Raw genomic sequence first — 24,934 nt, 5'->3', positions numbered from 1 at the left:
GAAATTTTTACATATCAAACAAGAACACAAAACTAAAATGCTATTTAACCTTGGTTATTGGCTTCCCCCTCAACTCAAGAAAACAAAGAAACTAGAACAGACCCTAAATAGAGCTGTGAGATTTATAACAAGTGAAAATTGATATTTGATAAGAGAAACACCATTAGTAAACTAAATTTAGAGCTCCTTATATTATATGAAACAGATATTACTTCAAAAAAAGAAGATGATTATGTCCTACGCGTCAAGCATATTATTCAATTACCTAAATTCTGCCAAGTCACTGGTTTTCCTGGCTAGCTTAGGCAACACATTACATGCTCTAATAGTGCTATGGAAGAAAGAGCATTTGTAAAAATTTGTCCTAGCATATGGAAGGAGGAATGTGCCTTTATCTTTCTGAGTATTTTATTAGATTTTGTATTTGAAGATTGTGGTTCAGTGTTTTATATATAATTGCTATTTTACTTTTAAGTCTTTATCCAAAGGCTTTCTAAATTTAGTGATTTTACTCAATGTGAATATTTTTTATGAATCTCACTGCTCTATTTATTTAGTCTGTTCCAGTTTCTTTGTTTTCTTGTGTTGAGGGGTCCCAAACAGAGGATGCATTTTCTATTATTGGCCTAACTAAGGTTAAATAACGTTTTAGTCTTATGTTCTTCAGAACAGAAGACAAAAAAATAAGTATTTGATCAATTTCAGATGTTACTTCAAAAGAGAAGATAATTACGTCCTACACATTTTATGTGTCAATCTAGTCATGCTAGTTAATCAGTGACTTAAAACTCTGCTAGCTTGTGGTTTTCCTGGTTGATTCAGACATCCCATCCCTTTCTATAGGGCATTAGTAGCAGTAATACATTAACACTGAACCATAATTTACAAATACAAAATTTAATGTGCTGGACTGTCATTTGGTCATCTCAATGGTCCCAGGGTTCATGCCCTGCAGCTGTCATCACTCCCCCTCCCCAGCATCCTGCCGGAAGTTTGACTAGGAAGATTATCTTCAACTCTGAAGGAACATCCAAAACATATAAAACATTGTACAAACAAATAAATCAACACACACGCCAGATAAGTTCAAATAAATTGATAGCATTTTAATGTACTCCTTCAAAGATATAAATGTATTCATAGAAATAAAGTTTATAATTGATATAAAAACAAATTAAACAAAACAGTTTTGAATGAAATCATTGTAATTATTAACACCATTAAATGATGACTTCATGAGACTAAACAGATTTACTTACCAAGCCAAAAATTTAATTTACAAAATATGAACAATGCATTTCACTTTTATAAATACAACTATAGTACGAGTCAATCTAATTCAAGAACAGACTATAATTGCCAAAACCCAGCTCTGAAATTTTGTTTCAATGAATGGCGCTCTTTCTATGGATCAGCATGTTTAAGGCCAACACTGTTCACCATGTAGCACCTAACAGACTGAGATCTTTCCAAGTGATAATTAAAAAGGCAAAGGGGGCATTTCTAACAAGAGTCTCACCACAAACACAGCTTTCACTGCAGACACATCACTACACCACGTTTAAAAACAAATGTGATTTAATACAGATCACTTGTACTCCAAACCAGCATTAGTTCTCCAAGGAATAAAACACAAGACATTAATTAACACATGTATGGCACACGTGTGTTGGTAGGAGCCCAGTGTAAGAAATATTTTACTACATAAATACAACCTGCAGCAAACAGTAAGAAATCAATAGGCTATTGAGATGAAATAGACAAACCTTTTGTTAAGTTATTAAAACCTAGAAATATAGAATTGATTAAACCAAGAGCAACACGTGAACATAGTTGTGAAACAAACAAGAGTATGAGAATGAAAACAAATGTTAATAAACTTTTCTCAACAACATGATTTTAGGTTTAACAGCTAGAATAACCTTTTGAGGAGGAAAAAAAATGCTTTTACTGGCTGTGCAGTTTTACAGCATCATTTAGCACACTCGTTAAGAAATGGTAATTATTTGTAGATATCTATCATCATAAGGAAAGGAGTACCTAGAAATAAAAACCCAGCCCAGGCTGAGAAACTCGTCTTAGGGTGAACCACACATGCATTGCCAAGTCATTCCAACACAATTTATTATTGTTATTAAATTATATTCTTAATAATCAACATAACATTTGAACAAAGTATTTTAACTCAATATAAAACTTGAATACAAATTAAAATCTAGCCTAGAACAATTATTCTAACACCCTTGGGAAAAAAAAAAAAGTATCAACAAGCTTTTGACAAATGATCCATCAATGTAGAATTTAAAATCTGGACAAGTTAATCTTAAATACAACTGTTCCTTTTAAAGTAAAACCAGCAAAAAATCACCAAGAATATCACTGCAGTGACGCCATGTTTCAGGCCTGCCAACTAAAGGTTACTTGAACTTGAAATAAATAGAGAAAACCACACAAGGCTAAAACATTAAGCTAGTATAATACAATTGGAAGTAAGTCCACACATCGTTGTAATAAGTGTTTTTTTTTCTCCCCCAAGCAAACTCAATTTTTTCCGCACTGATATTTTTTTTTAATATATCAAGGTAATCTCTTGTGCCAGTCCAAGGAATGTGAGGCAACTCAACTCTCACTATAACGCCACCATAATAGAACAACTCAACAATCAATGACACAATGCCCCATACGTCCAGAGAAAATCTAAAGGACCATTCCCACAATCCATATGCTACAATAAATACGAGTTGAAGAGATCCTTGGACCTAGTGTAACTGCTCACGGATGTTACCATCACATACACAAAACAAGTGGTAAGCAATTACAAGTTGAAAAATGGTGCACAATAGAATTCATACAGAACATAGTTTAGTCACTAGAGAAAAGTATTCATTGACAAAGTAAAAACATTTATGTTTAGTCAAGAAGCTCTATTGGAATGATTTTGTTTATTGCTACACTCTTGATTATTTTTTAAAAAGAAAGGTATAGCCTCAATCTGAAAAAAGTTGCAATATTCTGTATGATATCTATTCCCTGATTACAGAGGTGGCTACAAGGTGGGGGGGAATACCTTGTCACAAACTATTGAATGCAATGCAAAAAATATTTGTCAACATAACATCACAGGTTTAGTTCTAAACAATTGTATGGTGTGAGAGACTTGAGATATAATATATGGCAGAACACACAAACTTCAGACAGTGACACAGAATTGACATAACACATGGTTTCATACCTGGTATTATTATAATACATATTGACACGCGTTCCAAGCACAACAATCCAAAGGGGCAGTGGCACACAACACAGAAGAAGTCTGACATCTCTTTATACACTTATACAATACATTGTTCGGCAGTGTATTAAGAGGACAGCCAACAACCAGAGTGTTTAATAAACAGTCTTCAACGTTTAAACACTTGAGATTAAGAATGCTATTTAAACAACGCTTAAAATCTGTTCAAGCTATTGCATTGCCTATAATATTAACTATCATACACTGACAAATGTTATTGTAATGGAATCCAACTTCAACTATGCCAAATAAAAAAAAAAAAAAAAACTGGCCCATAAACCATAACCAATTTTTTAAAAATGTATGATAAATTTTTTTTTTTTTTAAATTCTGAAAACATAACATGATTAGGACATATGCACACAAACATGTGGGCATGTGTCAGCAGGGGACTATAAGACTGTTGGATTACAATCTACAGTACAAGACATGTGCAGTGTGAGAACCACTGCTTGAACCACATACAATGCCATTCAGAAGAAAGTAACATTTCTAAGTATCCTAGTTCTGGGAGAAAACAGCACACATTGCCAAGTGATCACGCTAAGTAGCTATAAGTGTCCTTCTGTCCGTCCACTCTTGCCAGGTATTCTTTTTCTATTAAAATATCTATACATTTCTGTGGAGAGAAAATCAATTCAGAATTTTTTTTATTAAAACATTTTTAAACATTATTATCAAAGAAAAAAAATTGTAAAAAAAATAATTTTTTATTTAAGAATATCCTTTTTTTTAACATTCTTATCAAAGATTTGTAAGGGCTAAGGAAAAGCTAAGACTTGGAAAGAAAATTTAATACATAGATAAATTATTATAAGATAACTTCAAACGACAGCTATACTCTGATAGCAAAGTAGACAACTGTTCAATTTATCTACCTTAATGACAGGTACTCTTGGCTTAAAACGAGATGAAAGCTGGTTCAGGACCTCAATTAATAACTGCTGATGCTTCAAGGTTTTCCTCATCTTCATTATTCTGACAATAGCTGCCTAGAAACAGAAAGAAAAATAATGTTTACAGTTTGTGAGATTCATTTAAAAAAAGAAAACTTCAAAATATCAAGAGAAATGATTTCTGTAAGACAGAAAGTAGAAAACATAAAAAAAATGCACAGGACATAATTATCTTCTCTTTTGAAGTAAGTAATAATTATAATTTGTAAACTTTTATTTCATAACTAAAAGTCATCTAGAATTTCCTCTAGGGAGCCTAGTTAAATAGATTACAAGAAAGAGATACAAAAATTAAAAAAAAAAGTTATGTTATAAACATTCCCATCAGAACTTCTTAGAGGACATTTGTTGTTTTTTACCTCAGAAAACATCAGACTTTTAAAAACTCATCACTGGGAAAATGTTGTATAACAAAGAATGTTTCATTAATCACGACTGATTTAATTTAAAAAAAAAATTAACATACATTCTACAAACTCGTTCCTTCTCATCCCAAGCTTGCCAACAGTACTACCTGGCTACTAGGGTGTAATGTTGACTTAAAACTCATAGTAAAGTTCCCCTTTCAGGCCATGCGGTCTATAGGGCAGATGATGTAAAGGTCGCCTATTTCTGTGACCCACGGTTAACGAGGCTTGTACAACGACCATCCGCCTTTACTTTTACCCATCTAATGTTTATAAGAGCTGGGTGTACTCAAAAGCGCCCAAGAGATCCTGAAATTAAAAAATCCCATTCTTCACCAGGACCCTGCAGTTTAGAAGGCCAAGCGATTTACCATTCAGCCACTGCATATATTATAATAGTCAATTGCCTTGTGAATGGAAAAGATTTGTGCAACACAAAAGTGTCCATGACAAACAGTTCACTTAATTAAACCACTTCCACTAGTTCATTTATTATTTACTACATTTCCATTTTTAAAAAAAGTCTTGACAAATCCTTACAATATTATAAGAGATAAACCAACTAATGCAAAAGTCAAAATACATCTAACATTCTATACTAGACATATTTTATGTCCCATAATTATTATATTAACTCTTTGACTGCTGTGTTTTGTTTTAAAAAAAATGCTACTTTTTTTTAAAAAATAAGAAAATGTTCCAAACATGGCTAAAACAAAAATTTATTGTTTAAGTACCAATGATGCTATAGTAACAAATTTGGTATCAAAGTAAAGGTAAATGAATGGAGAATGTGAAAATGTAAACATCTTTCTATTTAAATATAAGATACAAATTATAATCTAAATAATATGACACTCAGAAAAAAAAATGGATGCCAACTTTAGAACTTTTGAGACCTAAATTTAGATTTTGTTCTTTGTATTACTGTTGAAACAGCATATTTAGACTATTTACAGCATTTTCAAAAAGAAATGTGATAAAACAGTCAATAAAAGATGATGAATCATTGATTATATTATTATTTTTACCTTGTTTTTTAGTCAGAAAAAAAGTGAAAATTATTGCGCTTTTCATTACTACCAATAACAATAGATACCAGTACTAAATCTATCAACCAAATGCACTCAAATATTATGTACATTTGAATCAATGGGATATAGATCTAGATTTGTCTTCTTTTTATTTGCATAGAACATCTTTCATTCTAATACTAGACCAGTGCAAGACATAGGCTAGCGAGAGATCAAAGCCTAAATCTCTAACTAGATGAAGGACAATAAAAATCCTAATTCATTTTACCTAAGATTTAGACATCAAATAGATCATTATTACTGTTCCTTTGTGATATTTTCAAAAAGAAATGTGATAAAATAGTCAATAAAAGATGATGAATCATTGATTATATTATTATTTTTACCTGGTTTTTTAGTCAGAAAAAAAAGTGAAAATTATTGCGCTTTTCATTACTACCAATAACAATAGATACCAGCACTAAATCTATCAACCAAATGCACTCAAATATTATGTACATTTGAATCAATGGGATATAGATCTAGATTTGTCTTCTTTTTATTTGCATAGAACATCTTTCATTCTAATACTAGACCAGTGCAAGACATAGGCTAGCGAGAGATCAAAGCCTAAATCTCTAACTAGATGAAGGACAATAAAAATCCTAATTCATTTTACCTAAGATTTAGACATCGAATAGATCATTATTACTGTTCCTTTGTGATAAATTATGGATTTAGAATAGTTTTATATTTTACTTTTATTTAGTAGTAAACCTTTTGGAGTGCAACTTGAACCAGTATAGTGATGGTGATGATTTTTACCAAAAAACAATACTAAAAAAAATTGCTAGAAAATATACCAAGAAAAGGCCCAGCATGGTGGATGAATATTGGATTTAGATCTGCCATTTCTGTTGTTTTCATTTATCTAAGGGTTAGATCTATAGGAATCTACAAAGGTGTAAAGATAAAAGCATAGATCTAGTCAACCTTGATCTACATTCAAGACCTAGCCCTAGTCTAAGGCTAAGGCCTAAGCCTAAGCATATAAGGCAATACTAGATCTAGATCTAAATCTAAATGCTAATAATGTCCAAGTCTGCTTCATCCTATGCTAAATCTTGATCAAGATCTTCATTATTACAATTCATAGAAGTATAAATAAAACAATAATAAAGCTTCTTCAGTAGTTAACATAGTGGGTGTGTCTTGGACAAGCATAGCCATGATGTTGTAGATTTTTACAGATAAACAATACTAAAAAAAAAAGAAAATGGGGAAAAAATGCCCACAGTACAGTAGATGATTATTTGATGTAGATCTACCATTTCCTTTCTTTTTATTTACCAGAAGCTTAGATCTAAAGATATATCTAGATCTAGAGTCCAAGTCTAGAGATAAAAGCTTAGATCTAGTCAATCTCGATCTACAGACTACACCTAGCCTACTGACAATAATAGATTTAGATCTAAATACTAATAATATAGATATAATCATATAAATACGCTAAATTTAGACCTACCTGAATCTAATCTAGATCAAATTCTTCATTATTACTATTTATTTGTGATAATTTTTAGAATAATTATAAAGTTTCTTCAGTAGTCAACATTGTGGGTGTGTCTTGGACTAGCGTAGTCATGGCGACGTTTTTTTACATTGTAAAAAAAGTAATAAATAAATGTCTAAATAAAGCCAAAAGCTTCTAATTTCTATGTAAACAAAGGATGAAGAACTCTTTTATAAATTAAAAATAGTTCCACTGTTGTTAGTTAAAATTTTTAATTTAAAAATGCAACGAAACAAAGGTAGGGTAAGAACGTCTATGGGATAGACGTTCCGTGCGTTTAGGGCAGACAGACCGTCTATGGGATAGACGCTCCGCACTCATTGAGTTAATTTGTTTTTTTATTAAAATTTAAAAGCTAAATTATTTTATGTTCTTATTAATCAATCATTTAAAGTTACACTCATAATGAATAAAAAAAAAAAAAACAGGTCTTAAGATAAACCAGTGATATTCCCATCAGAACTTCTTAGAGGATAATTTTTTTTTAACATCAAAAAATGTCAGATTCTTTCAAGTCATCATTGGGAATATTTTACTAAATGTTCTAATTAATGTAATGACCTCCATCTTAACAAAATCTCTTTGACAAAATTCTAGTATTAAAATGAAGCATAAATTTGTATATCAGTTTACAAAACGATGTTGCAGAAATACCAGCAATACATATTGGATGGAAATCACACAATTACAGTGGTGCAGGAATTCACATACTTGGGAACAACAATATCCAGCAACCTAAATTTAGACACTGAGCTGAATAGGAAAGGCTTCTGCAGCAATGGCAAAACTCTTCAAGTGTGTGTGGGAAAATATCAAATTGAATAATGAATAAAAAAAAAAAACAGGTCTTAAGATAAACTGGTGATATTCCCATCAGAACTTCTTAGAGGATAATTTTTTGTAACATCAAAATTGTCAGATTCTTTCAAGTCATCATTGGGAATATTTTACTAAATGTTCTAATTAATTTAATGACCTCCATCTTAACAAAATCTCTTCGACAAAATTCTAGAATTAAAATGACACATACATGTGGGAAAATATCAAATTGACCACGGCAACCAAAATCCTAGTCTACAATGCCTGCGTCCTGAACACTTCTTTATGGCAGTGAAAGCTGGGCAACTTACATGCATCAAGAACACAGATTTCCACTTATGCTGCCTACGCCGCATAAAATGCATCTCCTGGAGGGATCATGTCTCCAACCAGGATGTTTTGAAACGGACCAATATGCCCATCAGCTATGCTCTTCTTACACAGAGAAGGCTACGCTGGCTTGGTAATGTCACTTGCATGCCAGATGGAGGAATCCCTAAAGACATCCTATAAGATGAGCTTAAATAGGGTGTCAGACCCAAGTGCCGCCCAAGACTAACCTACAGAGATGTCTGCAAGCGAGACATGAGAACCACGGACATCGAATAAAGTATGTGGGAGGAGATAGCCCAAGACCGGACAGCATGGAGACAGACTGAATGTGCTGGTACGAACTTCGCAGAGTGCAAAAGAAACGAAGCTGCATCAGTAAAGAGAAAGAAGAAGAAAGCTGCCCTGTCAGCTAGCCTAGGACAGATGCATATACATGCACGAACTGTGGCAAACTCTGCCCCTCCAGAATTGGCTTGATCAGTCACTCCAGATTCTGCCCCGTCTCAAGATGAGACCAAAGCCAGTGACTCACCTGGGCACATCCATTGTCTTCTGAGACAGAAGGAGCCATTACATATACTTATGAAAAGTGAATGAAACACTGGTAACAGTTGAAAAGAATGAGTTGAAACTACGGTTGAAAATAATGAGTTGAAACTACAACTTATATAAGGCTTCATTGAGGTGAGGGAAAACCAGCAATGGCAACATTAAAGAGGGTAGGAGTCTATGGAAGGTCCAGTTTTTCTATAGCATTCAGGGGGGAATAAAGAAAGAAAAACTGCAATAAACAGTTACAAATTGTACAAAAGACTTATAGACCTAGTTTAGAAGCAGATAATTATTTGTGAAGGGTTACAAATTGTACAAAAGACTAATAGACATAGTCATGTCAATCATTTCAAGTTACACTCATATAATGAATATAAAAAAAAAAAGGTCTGAAGATAAATAGGTGATATTCCCATCAGAACTTCTTAGAGAATAAAAAAAAGAACATGTCTGAAGATAAATAGGTGAGATTCCCATCAGAACTTCTTAGAGGATAATTTTTGTGTAACATCAAAAAATGTCAGATTCTTTCAAGTCATCATTGGGAATATTTTACAAAATGTTCTAATTAATGTAATAACCTAGCAACTTAAATTAACAAAATCTCTTAATGACAAAATTCTAGTACTAAAATGAAGCATTCATTTATATATCAGTTTATAAAAAGTAAATGAAACACTGGTAACGGTTGAACGAATGAGTTGAAACTACGATTTATATAAGGCTTCATTAAGCAAAGGCAAATTGAGGTGACGAAAAACAAGCAATGGCATAAAATTCAAGAGGGTAGGAGTCTATGGAAGGTCCTGTTTTTCTATACCATTCAGGGGGAAATAAAGAAAGAAGAACTGGAATAAACTGTTACAAATTGTACAAAAGACTTATAGACCTAGTTTAGAAGCAGATAATTTATTTGTGAAGGGTTACATGTGTAATATTCCCATCAGAACTTCTTAGAGGATAATTTTTGTTACATCAAAAAAATGTCAGATACTTAAGAATTCATCACTGGGAATAATAAAATAAATGTTTCTAACACAATTTTTCAAACAAACAAACACAAATTTGGATGAAAATTAATTTTAGCTATCAGTGTAAGGTCAAGGGTGTCCATTAGAATAAAGGCACTTAAGTTCCTGAAATTTAAAATCCCAGTCTTCACCGATATTTGAACCCAGGACCCCAGGTTCAGAAGCCAAACTCTTAACTACTCAGCCATCACACCCCAAGGTTTTCATGTAACATTTTTTTTTCTTTTTTTTTTTTGTTACAAATTATCTGAATTAAAATTTTAAAATGCTTTTATAGGCTAGTATATCATGGATGGCTAAGAAAGAGCTGCTAAAAAAGGTTGATGACAAAATTTAAGGCTGAAGGTATAATCAAGGTTTAAAACACATTAGCTTTAACAGTCAAAGGATGGATGGCCAAGAAAGAACTGCTAAAAAAAGAAGTTAATGAGTGAGAAGTGGGAAAAGAATACAAATTATGAAAAAGACTTTCAGATGCTGATCAGAAGCAGGTCGTTAGTAAATGGTTCTGTGTGTATTACACAAAATACTGCAAGTTTCCCATCAGAACTTCTTAGAGGATTTTTTTTTCACATCAAAAATATCAGATGCTTAAGAATTCATCATTGGGTAATAGTACATCAATGACTGACTTGTTGATGATAACATTGTATAATTTACATTTTGTATGAGTATAAAATCTATAATAAGACAACTTGTGAAGAATGATTTTTTTTAATGATAATGGCTGATGTATTTACATATGATAATATTGCAAGGTGAAGGTATATTGCATAAAGGCTGGAAAGTTTATTTTTAAAATTTCTCTATTACATCTAAAAAATAAATATCCTTGTTAATTGGACAATACTTTGCTAAAAATTTGTTATGTTAAAATCATTTGCTGAGTAAAGATGAAGTGATAATGTCAAGTTATTGCATGTAAATAGTGAACTGATCAGTAGTAAGCAACAAGAGCTTACTTAGAATTTTCCTTTACAATAAATTGTGGTCACTGGAGTGCAGACCAATAAATTTGGGAACCACTGCATTGTTTTGAGCATCTTGTTAATACACAACAATGAGTGCTGTTTAGTCTTATAAAAACATAATTTGTTGACAAGTAAGGTGTATTGATTCATATCAGAACTTCTTAGAGGACGTTTTTTTTTAGATCACTAAAGCTCAGAGAATGCAGTTCATCATAAGGAATCAAAAATACTAAGATATTATGAAATTGTACAAATTATCCTAATCTTACCTGTATTAAGAGCTTGCGGTCCTCTTCAATGTTTTTATGTGTGGACTCTTGCTCAGCTTTCACTTCAGTCTTCATGGGCACATTTATGTTGACTCGCAGTTTTTTACTGGTCAAACAAAAATTCATCAATTAATCACTTTATGTTTATCCTCTAGCAATATCAGTTTAGATTTTGCATCTTCTTTTTTTTTTTTTTAAAGCTATGACAAAGACTTTTGACAGTTTGAAATGAATACTACAAGAGGAGAGAAAGAAAACAAGAGCTAAGGAATTATGGGAAAGATCGATGGAGAAAGAGCTGAAGGAAAGTGGTCAAGATTATAATGAAACAATATTGACTTGTTCATCTCTCTTGCACCAATATAATTTGAGAGATGGTGAATAAAACTCATTTTCTAGAGCTATTGGAAAAGTACATGACAGGAAAACTAACTGTGTTATACTGAATAAAACAGAATGTTAAAATTAGCAACCACTTGCTCAAAAAAAAAATGGAGAATCCTTCAATTATATAGGAAGTAAATATAGCTGCTGATAATAGGGCATGCTATAGTACCAACATCTCTAAAGCAAAACTTTCACAAGACAAAGACACACCTGTCATATAACCATTAGTCATGTATCCATGTGAGACACTGACAAAAACAAACAAAAAAAAAAACATGAAATCTGCTAAATACTTGGGGAACATAGTCCCAGATGAAGGACACACATCGACCATTGAAATAAAAAACCACCAATGGTGACAGAAATAAAAAGAAAAGAATTTCAGAGCAATGAGGAGTGAAAATGTACTTGCAAAAACCAAACGACAGTGGACTCAAAAGCATGTGATTAAGATAGCTAGAAGATCTAAAACCACTTGGAATGTAGGAGCTCCCATTAATTTTATTTGTGCACAATTTAAAGAGCTGAATTTTGAGGTACAGAACATAAAAGGGAACAAAAAAAGACTTATTAAACAATAACTAATGTACTAGTTAGCATACACGAAGGCAAAAAAATACAAAATTTAGAGGAATGGAGATATTTATACAATTTAGAGGAATGGAGATAAATATACAAGTTAGAGGAATAGAGATAATTATACAATTTAGGCATGTGTATCCAAATGAACAAAATGAGCAAGTCAATGTTTAAGACTACTTATAAACATATAAAACAACTTCAAAACATTGGACATCTGACTTGAATAAAACACACAAGTACCTACTTTTTGTAACCCAGGAAGAGAGAGAGTTGTGTCTCTGGCTTGATATCTGCTTCATTTGTATTATCATCAGCTACTAGCAGTTTAGACTTGAGGAGAATCTGAAGAACTTGTAACAAGATATCCTGGAAAATCAAAGCCACATTTTAGTTCAACATGGTACAACGACATGATCTGCAAAAACCACGTCACTTGGTAAATAAAATACAGTTGGTCTTTTGGCCATGTCATGTGAGAACCTTTCCACTTAAGTTTCAACTAATTCAGATTGATCTGCATGTATGTAGGCTTTTCAGTGTTATGAACAATGTCAGTCCAAGTTTTATAAAAACTGACAATTAAGTGATTTTGCCAAGTACCTTTGAGCCTAACTTTGGGTTAAAAAAAGGTTAGACAAGGAAAACAAAGAACTGTCACAAGAAAAAAAAAACAATTATGGTGTGAGCTCACCATTTTAATCAGGGTAGTTTCTTGAAGTTGTTGTACAGTGTACGTGTCGGTAGAGTTGTAGAGCAACAAAACTGCCATTTGAAATGTTGAGGCCTGGAATATAGCGTAAGCATATTATTACACCACAACATACATATATTACTTTATTAAAACAGGCTATACATTACTGGGATTTCTAGACATTTACAGAACTGGTCAAACACACACAAAATAACTTTTTTCAACATTGATTTTTTTTTAAATGCATTAGGTTATCTAAAAAATATATAATTGCTAAAAAAAAAATGTTAAAAATTTTGTAATGTTCCAAACCTGCAATGTATATCTGTTCTTGAAACAATTGGTGACCACTTCACCTTTTGACATCTGATATAACCAGTTTAACTTGCGACCACTGTGCCGACTACCATAGAATGCAGTAAATCTTTGATAACTTCTTTCCAGCTGCAACAAAAGCAAATAATTTAAACTATAAATAAAAAATTGTAAAAAAAATCAGTTTTCGAAAAATGGCTTCTTACCTAACTATAATAAAAACAACAACTGTAAATTGCTAATGTTAAAAAATCTATTGTTCCACAAGAACAAAAGATATTGAAAGGATTAGAGAATTGTTTCTAGTGAAAACACTCTTAATATTATTACTTTGTAAATCTTAAGTTAATTACCTCAATACTACTAAAGTAAAAACTACTGACCTCAACAGGTAAAGTGAAAGCACAAGATTGTTGAAAAGGCCATGATCCTGAACTTAGCACCTGAATGCTAAAGTCAACTGAATAAACAAACAATTCAATGTGAAAATAATTTATGTATTTAAAAATTTTAAATTAGAAACAAAAAATTGAGTGTTAAATGGCTTATTAAAATCTATCTTAAAAGTGATTTCAAAATGAAAGTTACGAAATGGAAAGTTGAAAATATTAGATTTTTTAAATTATTGAACTGTCACACTATCTAATTCAGATATCTTTTGACCCAAATAACTTACTATCCAGAGGTTCTGTCGAAGATTCAAGGTGTTTACGAAAATTTTCATTGAGATCTTTACTAACTCCAATGTCTTGAAACATTCTCTGCAGTTTAGATGTGTATTCAAACCCGCAGGCTTGCTGTAAGATGAGACAAAAAAAAGAAACTGTTTAATTTAGTATGTCTATTTTTATTTCTTCTTTATAAAATAAAAAAACATTGCACTAAAAATACATATATATCTGAAGAAAGAATGTACTAGCCTTAAGTTTAGAAATCATGCTTGCTTCAGCATCATCCGAGGCAGACATATGACCAACTAGTCTCTTTGCCAGCATTTTACTGTAGAACTTTTGGAATACATCTTTATCTTCAATGTATTTGAAAACAACCATCTGAAATCCAAACATGCTACTAATTGATATGATGGAGAATCAGGAGTGGATTAAAAAAAACGTAAATAGAAATTTATTTTGTTGGTTAGACAACAAGTGAATCTTTTGCTGAACCAATATTAATGCTCTTTAAAATTATAACAAACCCAATGGTTAAATACATGTTACTTACAACTTGGTTCAATGTATCCTCCAACTCAGCCTCCTCTGGATTTTTAGAGCTGTAAATGAAGGCAAATAAATGTTAACAAATATTTCTTCTTTTAAGACAAAAAAGTTACTTTTCTAATCCCAAAATTGAAAAAAAAAAAAAAAATTTAACAAATCAAGATTTATTTCTTTTTAATGTATAAATAGTGCTTTGTTCAAACCTTTTCTTCAATAACAAATCACAATATCGAGCTAACAGTTCCGGAGACTTGCTAGAATTGTTGGCTTGTTTCGTCACATAATTAGAGTTGATGAACTGCCCACAGGCCTAAATGACAATGAATAGCATAGTAAAAATTATTAATTGTCCATTGTATTGCAATCTTGCTAATATGTCTTACATAATTTAAAATAAATTATTTCAAAAGAAACAGAAATGTACAAGACAATTACCTTATCAAGGGCGGCTACAAATCCAGTATCATTAGCAAAGGCTGTCATAACCAAAGCATGATACTTCTTGTGAACATTTAATATTGTCTGAACATACACCTTGGGATCCTGAAAGTCACAAAATAAAAACTGGTAACACCCACCCTACTCACAGTACTACTTGTTTAGCATTGATTATATCTATATTTGAAATAATTAAGAAAGTAATATAAATCTAGGGCCAGTCATCACAAACTCATAATGTAGGATTTAAACATACTAAAAAACCCACCCATAAATAAATTCTCAAAAAAAAAGTGAGTGTGTGTATGTGTGTAGTGGTGGTGGCTTGTGTGTGTGTGTGTGTGTGGGGGGGGGGGGTTAGATGTTTTTATTTCCAGTTGGTAAAAATAAGTCTTAAGTGATGCAACTTTAGCTTGTAATAGTTAACAATACATTAGGTGGCACATGCCGTCTAAGATCTAGATAATATTTTCATGTTTCATGAACTTAAAAATATGTACAACAATTATTTCCAGACAGTACATGGTTTATGTGTATTTAGGTGAAAAATTTCTGAATGGTTAGAATTGTTTATATATGTGCAAATTAAATAAAACGTGTTGGTTGGCTTTAAAAACAGAGACCGTCTAAAGATACTATGCACATTGCTAGAAACAATAATTAAATCGAGTGTGCCCAAAAAAAACAAGTTTGTGTTCAATTCTTTCAGTTTTGGTCAGTTAACTAAATAAAAGGTTTTGGATAACTCTTGGTGTCATTATTTACTGGCTTGTACGAGTGGATTGAATATTTAAATCAATATTTTTTTATCAACTTTATCTTCTCTATTAAATGTATGTCTGTTCACAAGTCTCCCAAGGCCAACAGCTCAGTACAAGAACAGACGGAATTACCAGAGGTATACACAGTAACAACTAAGCTATTATAGTATCTCTAGAGGCATTGGGTTGTTTAATTTTTAAAGACATGGCCAACCTCATTAGAACACAAATTATTTGCAATGGAAGTAAATTTGGACAAGTGAATTAGCTGAAAGCTTCAAAAAACAAATATTAATAAAATTAAGATATCAAACTTTAAAAAAAAAAAAACATGATTATCCATTGTCAATACTAACATTAACAGCAGCCTCGCCACATTTCTCCAGAGCTGATGCACCTTGATTTAAAATGTGTTTCTCTAATAGTGACTTAAGTTCATGTAGGCCATCTTGAATCCTGGACACTAGTTGATACATTCTGCCTAAATCTACAATACAAACAGTTAAAACAAGTTTTGCTTAGCAACATATGAAAATATCAGATTCTGTCTCTTACATCAGACTGTCCCTCTAAACAATGTTTGAAGAGGTGGAAAAGAAACGACTAACCTTCATCCTTGTCTGCGTTGAGAAGATTTTGGAATTCAAAATGAAAATTTTCTAAATGTTTCTGAATTAAAACTTTTTCACAGACACGTGCTAGAGCATCAAATGTGCTCTCGTGTAAATATGTTTGTACACGTTTTTGCTCCTCCATAAGCCTCATTTCCGCCTGAAAATTGAAAGACCAAACAAATATACATATTAAACGTATGCTACTAACAGTATATTATCAGCAGGATTCTTAACTGTTTTAGATATCCAAATTTAAGGACATCTTTTGTTATGTGAGAGGTTTTATCAGACTTTGTATTATAAATATCTTGTTAAAAAAATGGGGGGACAAAGACATCCATAAAAATGATTTTATTTATATTTAATAAACTGTTTTCTTACATTCATTCAAACAATTAATAAGTTGCTATGGGAAGTGTATTTCTATATAAACATAAAAAATGACCTAGACATAAACTAATAAATTAGTTTAGTTTTACATTAAAAAATAATTTAAGAGGACTTCTTCTTCTTCTAGCCAGCTTTATTGCTGCTGAGCTGTGAGCTCTTTTGCAGACTGTGCCAAGGAAAAAAAGTGTGCTGTTTTCTTCAGTTGTTCAGCACTGCCATACAGGGTGTTGGTTATGTTGGGCTGTAGTGGAAGTAGGGTCTGCCTAAGGTGGATTAGGGAGGGCCATTCAAAGAGGATATGGTTTACAGTTTCAAAGGGGTGGACTTAAATCATAAATACTTAAAGGCACTGATAAGAACAAGAGAAAAAGGTAGACTCATCAACTTACCTTTTTCATATACTCAGTGACTGGATTGTGCCTCAGAAATTCGTTGCTTTCTGTGGTATAGAACCTTTCAGTGTCGTCTAGAAACAAGTTTTCAAAATTTTCCTTATAGACTGACAAAGTAGGTCCTCTGGAACTTGGTTCATCTTTGTTCAAGCCTAACTCCACTGGAAATAGCATGGGGACAAACACTAAGATTAGACTAGGGAGCATGAATAAAGATCCAGATTTCTGTCTGCGTAGTCATTCAATGAACTCTGTGTGTGTTCCCTTTTGTGGAATGTTCTTTTTTTTTGTTATTGAAAAAAAAAAAAAAAGAGTCCATGTAATCACAACAAATTTCCAATAAAGATCATTAAAGCAGGCTTAGTCTTAGATGAAATGATTTTTGGTACCATTAGCGACTAGAAAACAGGTTAGTCTGGACTCCTCAGTTGTTGTTTTTTTTTAATAATTCTAAAAAAAAATAATTTTGGAAGTAGAAAACACAACTTCTTTGGATGAAATAATAAATTAACTAATGTTGACTGACAGTGCATTAGTTTACTATTATAGTTTGTGTGTTAATGATTAACAAACTAAAACCTTGCAAACCTACAAACCATTGCAGAATATAACTATGAAAACAGAATGAAAAACATACCATAACAGCTTATTACTCCACTGACAAGTCGTGTGTTGATAGGCTCTCCATTTCTCTCTCTTTCAATCAGTTTCAGAACAGCATTTGTCACTTGCTTGTTCAGGGGTCGAAACAGATTGTCACGCCATGTTATTAACGCAAGCTAAAGAGTGAAAAAATAGGTTGTGAACCAAGATTCATTGAATACAAATAGTTTTAACTCTTTCTCTCCGTAATTATTTTCCACGTTCTGAAGGAAATATTAATTTAATCCGATTGTAGTGCACTAACATGTTCTAATTAAAATGGTATAACTTTTTTATTTACATTCATAGAATAATGTTTTTGATATTGAATTAAAGGAAAATGAATGTTCTTGTTAGATCAATTGTATAAATTGAAGTGATTTCTTTTTTTGCTTTATGAAAAGTAAAAATGAAAATCTGAAAACTCACCAATGAACGACAAAAAATTTAATCCAAGTCACATAAGAAGATCATTTCTATTCCAAACTGAATTAAATGCTATTTTTTTATAATCCTTTTTAATATTTTCATGAAATAGAACCACTCAAACAATAAAAAACTCATGGAGTACAAAACTGGAGCACATTATCCAAGGTCACCACCATAGAAAATTTATGAGAAAAAACAACTTGCAACATTTAGTTCCAGTAAGAAAATAATTACACTGTACATGATATATTTCAAATAAAAGTGATTCATTTCTATTTACATAATGTTTGCCTGAACAACTTCCATGTTTTAAAACAATCCATATGGATGTGCGTCACATAACAATTGTAGTCATGGCCAGAAATGTATGCAAAACTGTTTATTCATTTTCAAGATTATCAACAATTGCGGAATCTAGTAGAGTAAAAAAAAAAACAGTCTAGCTCAGTTGACTCAGAATTGAGTAAGTTCATGTTGACACCTGGACTATATTGGCTAAAGTAGATCTAGATTTACTATCTTACTGGAAGGAATGAATCTAAAGTTGCTTTCTGTTTTAGTACCCATCTCTGCATTTTTTAAACTTGTTGAAACAGGCATAGATCTATATGTATTCTTTGTGCTAATACGTCTAGTTTTAGGAGGGGACGTGGCAGGTTCATCAGCTGATGAACTATAAGATTCAGATCTAGAATCTAGATCTAACACTGACATTAAGAACATGAGTATAACTATGATCAGATTGTGAGGATCACACTTGCCGGGGATTAAATTATCAAACTTCTTAATTCAAATGAAATGAAGAAAGAAACATCTCTATTATCTCCAAAACTTCTTTAATAATACTTCTCCAACTTTCTTAAACAAATAACTTCTCAATTCAAATCTTAAAGATACACAAAACTTCACTTATAATACTTCAACTACTGTAACTTCAATTAAAGTAACTTCAACTCATATTACTTCAACAAATATCACTTCAACTCATATTACTTCAACAAATATCACTTCAACTAATAAAACTCTAATTAATGGACCCGCTAATATCACAAAACTTATAACTCTATCAAACCATTACTAAGCGAGGACTCCGTCTAACTGACTTTCCCCTAATTTATACCTTTCTTAATCGTACATTCCAGAATCATGGAAACTTCTCCCCTAATTATTTTAGTAACTTTGACCTTCTAGAAGCTGACATATGCTAATTTTTCCCTTAAACTCTTTCTTTGATTGGATGCCTAAAATTAACTTGTTTACGCTGGATAGCACTGGCTTGACCTCGAGCTTCTAGAAACTGGTAGAAATAGGTCACAGACTCGACTCGTGACACAGATAAAACAAAATCATTGTCATCTGAATCAATAAGCTCTCCGAATATACGAATATAATTTAGATCTACAAGTGTTAGTAGATCAACCTCCAGATGGGCCAGGCTCCATTTCCAGGACACACACACAAAAAAAAGACGACTTTCAAAATGCTCTGTAATATCAAAACCATGTTGAAGGAAGTAAACAGTGAACTCTTCTACAAGCGGAAATCAGGCAGACTTAGAATATTTAATAAGCATTTAAAATTATTAACCAAGAATAGGAACGAAACAAAGATGTTTAAATGCACCGACAGCAATATCGCTGCTTAATCAGCTTATACGAAAAAAAATCTACGCTATTATCATCGTTTAGGAGAGAAAGAGTTAAAATTTGGGAAATAGCAACGAAAAGAAACAAACAAGACAAACATTAATTAAAGATTACATAAGCTTACATGTTTTCCAGGGTCTTAGTGAACAAAAAAATACACAAGACATTCTCACATCATAATTACATCTAGATATTGTTTTATGTGACAACTTACTGAATAGATAAAATATATGCCTCTGGAACCTTCATCACACTCTCTGCGCACCCAATGTCTGTTTAAATAAGCACATATTCCATCTAATACTTTGCTTGAGAACTGATAGTCCTCCCACTGGCGGGTATAAAACTGAAGTACTTGCTCATCTAATAAATCTTGGCCATCCTAATGAAAGTGATAAATGTACAATTTAATGATTTGTAAAATGTAATAATGGAGACAGTAAAGTACTTGGCTTCCTGAGGGTCCCGAATTTGAATTCTAGATCTAGATTTTTAGTCTTTCAGTGTTATTCTTTGTCAATAACTTTCAGGAGATTCAGAATTCCCATCACTGATGGCAAATAAGATTGTATATTTAAAACTACTCTATTAGATTCTAAAAACAGGTATGGAACATTACCTTAAGCAAGTTAATTAAATATTGACGTAGCAGATCTTTAATCCTTTTATATAGTTCATGACCTACAAACTGGGCACCGCCACCTTGAGATCGATTTCTAGTGAGAGAAGCTGGGTTACGCTGAGATGATGAGGATGCAGCTGCTGTGCCTTGTTGATTCTGGTTAGCCACACTATGAACACTGGTACAGTAGTTATAGACATGTCTGACTTGAGTTAAGCAAAAATAGACATTTCCAACTGAAAAATAATACTTATTTAGTTATGTAATCATTATTTAAGAACATTTCTGTCTACCTTTGCCAAGTTTATAAAACCAAATTCTAGCCCTTCTAGTGACTATTTTAACTGCTTTGAAATGCCAACTTTTAAAAAATGTATTAACTAAGCACTGCAAAAAGGAAAATTAAGCAATGGCCACATCTACCTGCCAAAAACACCCCTGACATAATAAGGGTCAAAGGAGAGCAACTGGGTCTAAACAAGTCAGCTTCATCTAGGAGGAGACCGTTAGCCTTGGCAGGCTACTCCCCCTAGTAGAAGGAAAACTCTGAATCCAAGCCTCAGCTGCCTTGTGGCAAAATCAAACATGGACATGGAAAAGGCTGAGGGAGTCAACCCTGAGGAAAAATTAGGAGCCTGAGTCTATTAGGCAGCTTGCAGCACGCAGTGCTACACTCCGAGAGAGCCTATGACACAGTTGACCCCAAACTGTATCCTATGGAATATTAACTGAGTGGAGAGGGGATCTGCAGTCAGGGCAACATTGTTCCAACCATAGCTAATACACAGGCTTTCAAATCATTTCTATGAGATGTTACAGAGTCACTCTATGACTGAAAGAGGTCAAAGAGAATCACAATAATTAAAACAGAGAATGTACTCAAAAATAAAAACTTTAACTACTTTTTCTTAAAAAGATAAAGGATACGTATAAAGTTCCATGTAGCGTTGCCTTGACATGCTTTGTCGGCGATATATACTTTTAACTCCTGATTTCAGGTCATCCCAGATCTGATCTAGTTCAATGGGCCTTAACCCGTGGGGATTTCCCTGAGTTCTTGGCCCACTCCGAGAATTTCTAGTAACATGTGCCATTTTTATATTTACCTAAAGAAGAAATGTACCTTTAAAAGGTGCAAAGATTAAATTGAGCATAAACAAAACTAAAAACATTTAACATTGAAGATTAACAAAACTAAAAATTTGTTAAACGCTTAAAGACAACATTTATAAATTATAACAATATTAGCTTTAGCTGGTCCTAATAATATAAATAAAAAAATGATTAAAAAAAGAGCTCACCTAATAATTGTTGCTAGGAATCTGTCGATCAAACATTCATTCTTTAACACAGCTGCAAGGTTTTCAATTGAAACTTCTGAACTAAAAACTTTTCTTCATCATTTTAATGGTTATATGTTGATTTGAAAGAATAGAACTGGTTCATTCTGAAAAGAAAATTTAATTACATGTTAAAACAGACCATGTTGTCACAGATGTAAGTGTGCACTGATTTATCTATAGACTTAAGAGCTTGATGGTCAAATGCTTGAAGAAGTCATATATACTTATGGTCAAACAGATCATGTTGTCATAGAGATGTAGGTGTACACTGATTTATCTAGAGGGACTTAAATGTTGGCACTTGTAAATTTTGGTTTGGATCATATCATCAGCAATCACTAGAGATAATGCTGGTGATAATCTAGAGATAGACTAGGACTTACTAGGCTTAGATCTATAGACTAAATTGGACTAACAAGTACTAGCTACATAGAGATCTAGATCTAATATTTCTAGTCAATCTAGATCTAGAAGAATCTAAAGTAAAGTATAGTTTAGTGACAGTTTAGTCAGTATTATAATTATGAATAATTTATATTTGAATAAAAACTAGACGGCTAAATCATTTATTTTTATACTAGACTAGATAGTCTTAAATTTAAAGTCATAGATCTAGGACTTGATTCAAGTAGATCCTTTCTAGATCTTGAAATTATGATCTTTTAGAGGAACATCTATCTGTAAATACTGTATTTTACACATTTAGATCTAGATAATTTAGACTAAAGTCACTAAAAATAATTTAGATCTAGTTACCTAGACTAGCCCGCCTAGACTCTAGTACTAGATTTAGACTCTAGATCTATATCTAGGTCTAGTACAGAAAAAAGTAAAAAAAAATTCCCCTTTCAGACCTTGTGGTCTATAGGGCAGATGATGGAAAGGTCATCTGTTTCTGTGGCCTACTGATAACGAGCGTGTCATGTGGCCAGCACAATAACCAACCGCTTTTAATTTGCCCAACTAATGTCAGGTACCCATTAGAGCTGGGTGGACTCAAGAGGCGCCCAACCCTAAAATTAAAAATCCCAGTCTTCACCAGGATTTGAGCCCAAGGCCATCCAGTTCGGAACTCAATCGCTTTACCAGTCAGCCACTCAGAACTCACATATAATATATTATAATAGTCAAAGGTCTAGTACAGTGATGCCCAAAATATGGCCAGGGGGCCAAATTAACGTGGTTTCATCCTACCCTCCAAAATGTTGGTACAAAGTGTAAAACATCCCCCTTCCCTTCAAAAACAACAAAACTAAAGAAAAGGTTGAAAAATGTTGCTTTATCTAAGTTAGGGCCCTCACTTTTTCTCTGCTGGACTGGTACCATGACATTGGACATGTTTACAATTTATGAAATGGTAGTGCGAAGAAACAAGTGGATTCTGAATTTAGAGGTAAAAGTTAGTCATCCGGGTAACATAAAAAAAAAAAAAAACCTGACTTACAAATTTGAAATTCTTTTTTCTAAAAATAAAAAGACAGCTAAATTGAAGGAAATTGGGTCATTGGATGATTGGAAAATGGACAAGCATATTATTATTATTATACTATAATACAGCGTGTTTGTTTCATATTAAATATCAAAATAAAGATTTAATGACCACAAAAACAGCGAGTGTCCAAATTAGAATTCATGTAAATAATGTACCTAGTAACTAGTAGATCCATATTTATCATATTAATTTAGATCTAATTTATAATTTATAGTCTAAAAATCATTGATCAATCCATACTCATAGTACTATTACTAATAGTAATAGTAATAGTAGTCATAGTAATACTCAGAATACTGTAATAGTATATATTATAATATATGATCATGCACAAAGTTTAATTGATTTTTTATTAATTTTATTAGTAGATCTAGAATATAATATATAGGATATAGATTTATAATACATCTATTTATATAGATTAGATATTATTATTTAGATCTAGATAAATTAAATAACATGATGATGGCGGTCACTTCTTCAGTTCTTGACATTTTCCAAAGAATTTGTTAATTTCTTTACTAAAAAAATAAACTGTTCCGAAGATCTAAAGTAATTTTGAATATTAGACTTTTTCCCAGAAACAGCTCTGTTATTAAAGAATGGGGAGTGTAGATCTATAATGTAAAATGTAACTCTAGGAATACCTTTTAAAATTTTATTGCAAACAAAGCCAGACAATTTTATCGTAACCACCTTCGTGACTAAACAAATGACAATCGCATTTTGATAACCGAGGTTGCGGGCCCTTGCCACGATGGGGCGCTATCAAGAAGACTGGACGAGATAAATCAATGTTGCCAAACAAAATAACTGGAATTCGATCTATAGGAAAGGCCCATCAGCGAAATGGCATATAAAGCGAACACCTCCCCGTAATTTTTATCCATTCTTATTTATTTCAAAAGTAACTGCAGAACTAAGAAAATAGTATTACAAAGAGTCCATTTTTATACATTTCCCACATAGTCACTTTCGTTTTCCCTCATAAAATAAAGCATAGCTGAAGGTCAAAGTTGACATGTATGGAAATTTCATTCTCAAAACGTTTCCGGATAAACGAGAATAGGTCCGAACTTAAGGCGATTTTAAAGCACCAATGGACATCGGCCGAAATAAAATTGCATATTATGCTTATAAATTGATGAGGAAATAGTTAGCTAGAATAGCTTAGGCTATTCATTCCGTTGAAAAATAAATATTATGGGGTGTTCGCTCAAAATGACCCTTTTAACTGAAAACCTATTCAGCGAAACCCCTATTATATAAGCTTAAAAAGCCATTAATAATAATTTAGTTACTGATTTAGTCTGTTTTCTTTTTGTCTTATCTATTGTTATTGTTTGTAAACTGAAATATTAAAATAATAGGCATATTTTTAACCTTAACCCAATGTCTTGGATTTCGAAGATTAAGGATGAGTGCATCACTACGTGTTTCGCATGACTACGCCCAGTTGCGACCAGCATATTTTCCCGCATTTTCTTTCCGTCTAAAATGTTTGACTCGCAGCTCTCCAACAGTTTCAGAGGTCATTTGCTGGCAGTTACTTTCCTCTATGCCAGTGAGGGTGAAATGACGCTTTAGTTGATCTTAACAGTGCTTATACGGGGGGGGGGGGGAGGGGGGGACTCAGTTTTGCCGTCCTCCTTTTTTTTTAACTGGCTGGTTAACATCTTGTTACTAATTAATGATATTAATATGTGTATAAATGTTTAAAAGAAGTGCAGAATTCATTTTCACAGGGTTCCCCC

General features: G+C 32.4%; 1 protein-coding gene and 6 non-coding genes across 8 annotated transcripts; all 7 read right to left on the bottom strand.

Moving 5' to 3' along the window:
- Nucleotides 1-1,081: 1,081 nt before the first annotated feature.
- Nucleotides 1,082-23,984, bottom strand: LOC106079300 (cullin-1-like). 2 transcript variants are annotated; one of them, XM_056045641.1, is made up of 21 exons: nucleotides 23,828-23,984; nucleotides 21,647-21,792; nucleotides 21,273-21,468; nucleotides 20,343-20,547; nucleotides 19,938-20,105; nucleotides 17,644-17,785; nucleotides 17,004-17,167; nucleotides 16,219-16,381; nucleotides 15,967-16,097; nucleotides 14,847-14,954; nucleotides 14,615-14,721; nucleotides 14,416-14,464; nucleotides 14,112-14,243; nucleotides 13,868-13,988; nucleotides 13,575-13,651; nucleotides 13,189-13,320; nucleotides 12,877-12,969; nucleotides 12,430-12,551; nucleotides 11,217-11,322; nucleotides 4,171-4,284; nucleotides 1,082-3,911 (listed from the first exon to the last, which is right to left on the bottom strand). In XM_056045641.1, exons 3-21 carry the CDS (start codon nucleotides 21,437-21,439, stop codon nucleotides 3,831-3,833), a joined length of 2,382 nt encoding a protein of 793 aa, XP_055901616.1. In that variant the 5' UTR covers nucleotides 21,440-21,468; nucleotides 21,647-21,792; nucleotides 23,828-23,984; the 3' UTR covers nucleotides 1,082-3,830. The 2 variants fall into 2 exon arrangements, with proteins under 2 accessions (XP_055901616.1, XP_055901617.1); XM_056045642.1 differs by having other exon boundaries at nucleotides 21,273-21,451.
- LOC129921865 (small nucleolar RNA SNORD61) lies at nucleotides 4,568-4,644 on the bottom strand. The gene has a single exon (XR_008773851.1). It is a non-coding gene; the product is annotated as a small nucleolar RNA SNORD61 (small nucleolar RNA).
- Nucleotides 7,693-7,766, bottom strand: LOC129921858 (small nucleolar RNA SNORD61). The gene has a single exon (XR_008773844.1). It is a non-coding gene; the product is annotated as a small nucleolar RNA SNORD61 (small nucleolar RNA).
- Nucleotides 8,110-8,181, bottom strand: LOC129921859 (small nucleolar RNA SNORD61). The gene has a single exon (XR_008773845.1). It is a non-coding gene; the product is annotated as a small nucleolar RNA SNORD61 (small nucleolar RNA).
- On the bottom strand, nucleotides 9,417-9,490 carry LOC129921860 (small nucleolar RNA SNORD61). The gene has a single exon (XR_008773846.1). It is a non-coding gene; the product is annotated as a small nucleolar RNA SNORD61 (small nucleolar RNA).
- Nucleotides 9,884-9,957, bottom strand: LOC129921861 (small nucleolar RNA SNORD61). The gene has a single exon (XR_008773847.1). It is a non-coding gene; the product is annotated as a small nucleolar RNA SNORD61 (small nucleolar RNA).
- Nucleotides 10,515-10,585, bottom strand: LOC129921857 (small nucleolar RNA SNORD61). Its single transcript, XR_008773843.1, has one exon. It is a non-coding gene; the product is annotated as a small nucleolar RNA SNORD61 (small nucleolar RNA).
- Nucleotides 23,985-24,934: the final 950 nt, after the last annotated feature.

This window comes from Biomphalaria glabrata, chromosome 11 (genome assembly GCF_947242115.1).
Source record: "Biomphalaria glabrata chromosome 11, xgBioGlab47.1, whole genome shotgun sequence".
In the NCBI taxonomy this organism is placed as follows: Eukaryota; Metazoa; Mollusca; class Gastropoda; family Planorbidae; genus Biomphalaria; species Biomphalaria glabrata.
The sequence above is the reverse complement of the archived record's forward strand: the minus strand, read 5'-3'. Positions and strand labels throughout refer to the sequence as shown.